Below are 7,859 nucleotides of genomic sequence, written 5' to 3'. Positions count from 1 at the left end.
AAAGGGTCAGTCTAACGGGTCAGTGAGAAAATGGACGAATTTGGTTAATCGATCCATGATCACATAAATTTGACGCCCTTTCTTCATATCGTTCAACCCATAGAAACAGTTTGAGTCTCGCTATAACCGGATACCTCTCAAGGAAACTATAAATTATTGGTGACAAAAGGTGAATACGTTTGCCCCCAGCACCCCGTCAATCCATCCCATGACCAACACGGAGGAGGTAAATCACGGGTGGCTACTAGCCTTTGAAATAGTGACTAGCACATAAGAGAGGCATTTACCTCGATTTTACTGAGATTTGAACCCCAGACCTTATTGATGACAACATCTTATGTGCTAACCACTAGACTCATCCGAGGAGACAAGAAAATTATAAATTATGATCCATGCGCTTCTCGATAGTACAATTTCTTTATGTGAATATGCCTCAGGAGCTCATCATTTACTTCACAATCGGAGAGTCTCATCCTCATCTCTGTAGTTTGTTTTCTCTTTACGTTTACAACACTACTGTTTCAAACAAGGCATTCGTATTTCCATTTTCCACAAATCGTACTTAATTTTTCACTTTGCTTGTTCTCAGAGGAAAAGTTGGATTTTGACCATCGTGATGCCTTCAATTAAAAGCAGTCATGGCAAAACTCATTTACGACTTGGAAGTGGGCAAACAAGGCGATTGGAAGGCAGAAGGCTCCGGTGAGGCGACGCTTTGGATCAGTCAACGAATTCGGCGGCACCTACACAACTCCTAAACCCTAAAGCTGTGCCGATCGATAGTCAATTGAATTGTCAGCCGGAGTTCGATTGTCTGGACCTAGCATTAAAGCGATCGGATTGAAAGATCGGGTCTTTTTTGCTCCTTTGCCCCAATCCGATCGGGTCTTGTTTGCTCCTTTGCCCTTTTCTTTAATAAAGTAGGGATTGTTGAGAGTTTTACTCTGGGAGGACAGTTTAATTTCTTACATCGCCGCTAGACCTGACGGTGTTCACCAAGCTGGAAGCGAGTTATGGCGATTGATTGAGCATCAGAGCGGGATTCGCGACTGGTTTCTTTAGTTCCTCATCGATCGAACAGTCGGTCGAATCGCCGCCATGGATTCCAGGAGCGGCTAGAAAGAGGAGGTATGGTTGAATGCCGCACTGCACTAACTGCTATGAACAGTAAGTTTTTACTGAAGCTGTTCTAGGTAATTGTTCTATGAAATCATGTTCTTAGACATCTCAGTGCAGATACGCACAAGGTCAAACTAACAAACACATCATAAATTATCCTTTTCTAATATCTATGAGAATTATGATCGATTAGGATTACCTCACCTGTGATGGATAAGAACAAATGCTCTGTGATTCAATGCTGCAGGAAGAGTTGGTCCCCTCGACAGTGAACAAACAGAGCCTGTGAAGCAGGAGTCACTGAATCAAATAGACTATGAATAAAATTGCAAAACTGATTAACAGAAAAGATAACATAACATAATCCTGCAATAACAAGAAAACATAGAACAGAAAAGATTGAGAATATCATATTTAATTCATTATTGTCTCCTCATTGTAACAGCAAGACTGGTTAACAGATGAAAGTAACCCTTAAATAGAGCTCTCTCTGTCAAAAACTATGCTAGCTACTGAGCCCAACCTTAGCTTCGACATAATCTTCTCTAAACCTCACTAGATTTCATCCCTGAAAGCAAAATTTTAACAAAAAGGCTACAGCACACTTTAGATCAGCTTCATCGTGTAGGATCAGAATCCATAGCCGCTGAAAGAATTGCAGCGAAACAAGGGTATGCTCAACTAGATTGTGGGCAAATTATATCTCAACTAATGACTCTTCCTTCTTGTGGCACTCACTGCTGCAGGATGCTTTCTCACCTCTGAAAGAGAAGAGACGAAACAAATGTCTGATATTACATATAACAATATGAAGGAAACATACTAAATCAATGAAATTCAAGCACCGCAAGTCTTTTTATCTATCTGAGTTCGACTACTGAATGTTACTGAATCACTGTTTTAATTGTTACATAATGTAGGAATCATTTTTTAAAACCATAGTAAGAAATTCTCCAGTAGAGGGGACACATGGTAGGTCATTTTCCCAAGCAAATCCAGGTGAAGTAACCCTAACTTGAGGGCATGAAGACATCAGATTGATTCGACTTTTCATGGATCACGAAAGCAGCCATTGGGGGACCTCAGCAGTGAACACCGACGACATGAGGTCCCAGTAACAATGGCATAGACAGGACCTGGTGAATGGAATCCTGAACATGGTTCCAACATAATAACAATAACCAGTGGAATATTGTCTGCTAAATGAGACAAGGAACGAAAACCAACCTCTCCAGAGGAATGATTAAACCTCAGCAATATTGAGTCAATCAATGCCTGATTGTCGCCTAACTGAAGGAGAAAAGGACTTGGTAATGGTCACAACACAAACAACTATAGGTTATTTTTTAAAGGCAAATCTTGAAATGATAACAGGTGCTTGAAATCATGTTAAAATTAATCAGATTGCCTGTCATTTAGAAGCTTTAAGCTTCTATATGTATTTTCTAAAAGCTATTATTGCTGTAGCATAAAAAAACATAGTACCTAAAGAGAAGAAATTTTTACAAGATTTGAATCTATAATCTAATATAAATGTAAGTTTAACCTGCAATAGGAGAGCATGCAAACCTGTATATGAAGGTGTCATTCCCTTGCCCAAGATCCTTCTTGCATGCATAGTAGAAGCTCAAGAAATCATTGGTAAGATGGCCTCGGCGATCAGTCGGTGTAGAGCTGTTGGTTTCGATGGAAGCAGTGAACCCATCCCCACAGCTCTCCACTACACAATTGTCAAAAATGTGAGTGGTTCTTGGATTTGGACCATGAGATATCACACAAGTGTAGTCCTCCGAGAGTTCCATCTCACTCATAGAGATGCTCCTGGCAAAGACCCTACAAGAAGAAGAAGTCGTCATCTCCAAGCCTAGAGAACTCTGGGCAGGGGAGGAGAGCAGAGCTAGTTGGGATTCTTTGTTCTTGACGCCAAACTCTATCGGGGATCCGACTGGCGACATTGAGCCGGGGCAAAGGGAAGGAATTTGGACCTTGAGAAGCGACCCAAACACCACCCTTCTGCTCTCCGAATTGGGGAAAGCTTTAGTAGATTTCTCCTCGTTGAGAGCGTCGATGATGCTGAGCCCGACGGCGTCAGTGTCGCCAAATGATCGAGCATGTAGTTTGCTCTCTGTGCCACTGGATTTGGTAGCATCGGAGAGGAGCTGGCGCCCGATCGAGGGCAAGCTCTTGGTCTCGAGTAGGGAGGTCGGGCTCATGGTGGCCTCGGAGTCCGAGGAGCTACGTGAGGAGACACCCACAAAGAGCCTTGGAGAGGAGAAGATTGAGAAAGCTCTGGACTTGTTGCAGCAGCTGCTATTGGAAGAGTGGGGATCAGACATTAGGGCTTGCTTTCACCGATTTCTTCCTCAGCATAGCGTTCGCCAAACCCTTGATGCCATGAAAGCTTCAAACAGTGAGAAAAAGAGGGATTCAACAGAGAAAACAGAGAGTTTTCTTTCAAAAAGAGAAAAAACGACGAACAGACCGAGGGCTTGGTACTGAAATCTTCTTGTCCGCTGCTGCGCAACTTTGAACGATCAAAAAGATTGGAAATTTAAACAAGACGACGAAAAACACGAACAGATTGTTCACAGTACGCCACTTCCTTCAATCTTTTCAGATCAAAGGAACACTTTTTAGGAAATCCATTGTTGGAGCAAGAACAGAACACTGCGTTCTCGCTCGATCCCAGTTGACCCCAGTTAAACCCTAAATCGGCTTGACCCAAAAAAGAACGAAAAAGGTCGAACTTGAATCTTAAAACTCCAAAATTGACCAGAGAAAACCCATCAAGATCGCGCCTTTCCCCTCCCTCGATCGCTCTCCGCGAAAGCAGCATATCAAAATCCAAGGTCGAGGCATGCAGCCCTGGTGGTGGAGGCCATGGCGCTCTTCCGGAAAAGGGTGCGTATTTAAAGAGCAATCCCATGTGATGTGGCTACTTTTTGCCCGGGAATCATATCCTTACACGTATCATATTGTTGGGCCCTCGCGGCCTCCTCTTCTTCTTCTTCTTCTTCTTCTTCAACCTTTCTCCTGTCTCGGCTAAATTTATCACAGCTCAAGGGAAGGAAACCATTCATTCCATTGCCGCCATTACTGCCGTCGGTGCACAGTATTCAAGGGCTGAGCACACATTTTAAAGCCAGAGAAATAAGATCGTGGTGCATTATTCACACTCACTGTGTGAGACTGAGACTTCAATTTTTACACAGGTTTAATTGCTTCAGTTCAGGTCCAGGCAAAGTTATTGTATCGGTGTGTGATTTGACAGGGATTAAATGGAGATTTATTAAGCTTGGAATCTTGTTGAGGTCTGCAATTATTGAGGCTGTCAACTTCCAAACTATTGACAATTAGCGAACTCCAAATACTGCTCTCTGTCAATTAATTCGTAAAAAAAAAAGAGAGAACTAATGCATTTTATTTTATTTTTCACTAATACAATAATCTCCACAGCTGAATAGTTGTTAATGTAACTTATTTTATTTTTGCAAGGATCTGCCTTTATCAGTGCAAGGTCACAAGATTGATATTAAAAATTTCAAGTTAATGTTTTAGTCAATTATCCCAATCATCTTGTTAAAATATTTTATATTTTCACTTTGCTCTCCATACATTACCTATGAAATATTTTATCCAATTGTGCCTGATTTGCAGCACAATTAATTAATTTGTTGAATTGAAAGGTTGCTAATGGAGTATTGAACATCATAATAATTTCTAGTTTTTTTAAAGAAAATATGAACCTCATCAAACTTTGATACATCTCAGTAAATGTTCCATAAATGATATGTACCGAGAGGTATACAGTAGAATATAAGGCCAGGCCTTTTGACCTAATCAAATAAAGACACTTTCCTTGGCTTGGCATGCATTAGCAGTTGAGTCTTCAAGCAAGTAATAGCCTCCATGACAATGAAGCGAAGCATTATATAATTTGATTGACTATTTGATGGAATATATAATTGGTGTCTAAATAGTGGTTTTGGTGGATGCTTGAGTACTCCTTTGGACAATGTTTTAGATGCTTTATATTGCCTATTAATTATCCTTTTGTGCTGCTTGAGAAATTTAATTACAGAGCTAAAAAAGCCAGTGGGTATTTGTAGAAGAAAGTATCCATTCCAATACTAGGAGTTATGCTAATCATCCACCCTAAGCAACTTCATTTTTTTTTATTATAGATAAATGAAAATTTCTTTACCAACCAGGAAAAGAAATTAGAAAAGGTAGTTTAAAGAGAGGGTTAACTTGTTCTCAAGAAGCTTAGAAGAATAAGTTCTATCATCACTTCCCTGCAAGTTAGTGACTTCAATCAACCTCTTGAAAGTTATCTTCTTCCAAGCTAATTGATGATGTATATCATTGAATGGAAGCTAGATGTAGCTTTCAGCTTTTAATTTGCTTCAGCAGAATATGCTCGAAGGGTTGGTTCATTGCACAAATATGCCTCCTTTTTGCCATGTCGAGTGTCCTATGCTTACCATCTGCCATTGTCTCAATCCATGACAAAAAGGGACCGTCACCATTTGGCTCTTCTAAATGGGTCACTTAGTGGCTGTGGCTTTCAGTGGTGATGTAGAAGAGCCACTAAAAGCCATGCATGCTTTCGTGCATTTGGTTTCTGAAGAGGACAAAGTGTTAGTGCCATCACTTTGATGCCAAACTTTAACAATCCCAAATTCATTTCTTTCACACATCTAAGATGAGCATATTCTCTTTTCCTAGTAAGAACTAGAGTTTTTTTTTCTTGGTCTTATATATCAGATGAAGCAATCCAAAATTGTGTTTTGGGTTCTGAAAAGACATGAACAAACCTGAGTGTGTTGCACCGGTTTATATTTTTTTGCTGATGGGAGACAGATACATTGAGAACATATAGAATTCAACAAGATCCAATAATGCGTCAAAGTAGAAACATGACTTTACTAGTTTCTGCTTAGTTACTCTTTTACTAGTAACTAATTTCTCCCCCATATTTGCCTCATGTATCACTAATTCTCCGACTTTTACAGGACTGGAGCCTACAGAAGTAGTACAGCTCTCTATTGCATATAGGCAGATAAGTACTTCGAGATAGAGGTTTGACCATTTTGATTGGTGTTTTGTTGTAACTTTTGCAAGATGTTGCAAGAGTATTCCTTGTGGTTGTTCAATGGGTAACTTTTCCTGATGGGTAAATGGGATTAACAAAAGGAATAAGGTTCGGAAGTTATTCTTCTTGGTAACTTCTGGCTGTTGTGAAGAAGCATACTTGAGCTAACTATGGGCTAGAGCTTATTTTATGGTAAATGAATAAAAGTACAGCTATGGTTCAATGAACGAATAAATAGATGTCTTTCGATTGTGAATGTGATCTATCTCTCGCATAGAACGAATGCACTTCATTCTGATGAATAATCCAACTTCTTACAGGGATCTTCCGCAGGCCCTTTTCTTGCACTTCCTGCCTCACCTTTTCTGAGCAATGCCACCTCCCAGAAGCCGAATAAAGATTTGCAACGAGAACATATGTAGATGGATCTTGAGGTTCAGATGCCAGAAGGGATTGCACCGCCTGTCTCCCTAAGCTCACATTTGATCTCAACCTACAACTATCAAGCAAAGCTCGCCAAACTGATGTGCCAGGTTTCAAGGGCATGTTCTGTATCAGATGCTCCGCTTCAGCAAAGGAACCCCAATAACACAAAACATCTACCATGGCCGAGTAGTGTTCTGATGTCGGAGTAATGCTGTAAGAGTTCTCCATCAATTGAAATAGTCTGTGTCTGGTCTCAATGGAGTTTGAGCTAGTATATCTACATGCTGAAATAATCAAGAGAAAGGTGATACCATCGGGCATCACGCCAAAGTTTTCCATCCTTTGCCATGCATCCAAAGCATTATCTCCCTGTCGGTGAAGAAGATGAGCTGTTAGTAATGTGCTCCATGACACAATGTCATGCTGAGGCATTTGGCTAAAGAGAGTAATGGAATCTTCCAAGTTCCCACACTTAGCATACATACTGAACAGAGCATTCCCAACTTCTAGATCAGATAATACACCAGACTTAACAATGACACAGTGAATTTGCTGCCCCATTTCTGCAAAACCTAAGGTACCACATAATGCAAGGACTGCTGAGAGTACGAGAATTCATCCATAATCATTAGGTCATTTCTCACTATCCCTAGTTGGAAAAGAGACAAAGCTTCATTATGCTGCCCGTTTCTAGAATAGGCACACATTAGAGAAGTCCAAGCCAGCTGAAAGTTCTCTTCATGGACCAAACTTGTAAACATCTCCCGAGCATCATGAATCCTACCACATTTAGAACACATATCAAGTAAAGCAGCTTCAATCCAAGCACTCAATTTGCAGCCAGATTTAATCAAGAAAGCATGAATCTGCTCACTCTTCTTCATATCAGTGACCAAGGCACAAGCGTTCATAGCACTAGTCAGCGTAAAATCTGAAATTCCAAGCCATTTAGCAACATCAACTGAAAAATTTCTAGACCTCGAGAACCTTCTCTATTATGACAAAAACCAGCTAAAAGAGCATTATAAGTCACACAATTCCTCTCAGGCATTTGATCAAAAACCTGAACAGCAGATTCAACCAAACCAAATTCCATAAACGCATTAAGCATCCCAGTCCAAGATACATCATCTTTTGTAGGCATTCTCTCGAAGACATCAGCCACATCTTCTATAGAACCGAACTGAGTGTAGAACGAAACCAAAGCATTTCCTACACT

At 40.5% G+C, this 7,859-nt stretch overlaps 1 protein-coding gene and 1 pseudogene across 4 annotated transcripts; both read right to left on the bottom strand.

Annotated features, from left to right (window-relative positions):
- Positions 1-465: 465 nt before the first annotated feature.
- Positions 466-4,225, bottom strand: LOC121967387 (FCS-Like Zinc finger 8-like). Of its 4 annotated transcripts, none has more exons than XM_042517561.1 (4): positions 3,602-4,225; positions 2,689-3,520; positions 1,324-1,402; positions 466-1,155 (listed from the first exon to the last, which is right to left on the bottom strand). In XM_042517561.1, exons 2-4 carry the CDS (start codon positions 3,453-3,455, stop codon positions 1,012-1,014), a joined length of 990 nt encoding a protein of 329 aa, XP_042373495.1. In that variant the 5' UTR covers positions 3,456-3,520; positions 3,602-4,225; the 3' UTR covers positions 466-1,011. The 4 variants fall into 4 exon arrangements, with proteins under 4 accessions (XP_042373495.1, XP_042373494.1, XP_042373496.1 ...); XM_042517560.1 differs by having other exon boundaries at positions 472-1,155; positions 2,689-3,504; positions 3,602-4,223; XM_042517562.1 differs by having other exon boundaries at positions 1,137-1,155; positions 1,319-1,402; positions 2,689-3,504; positions 3,602-4,218.
- A 1,994-nt stretch (positions 4,226-6,219) lies between these two features.
- On the bottom strand, positions 6,220-7,859 carry LOC121968546 (annotated as a pseudogene).

Source organism: Zingiber officinale, chromosome 3B (genome assembly GCF_018446385.1).
Source record: "Zingiber officinale cultivar Zhangliang chromosome 3B, Zo_v1.1, whole genome shotgun sequence".
NCBI classification, from domain to species: domain Eukaryota; kingdom Viridiplantae; phylum Streptophyta; class Magnoliopsida; order Zingiberales; family Zingiberaceae; genus Zingiber; species Zingiber officinale.
This window is presented reverse-complemented; position numbering and strand designations above follow the sequence as displayed.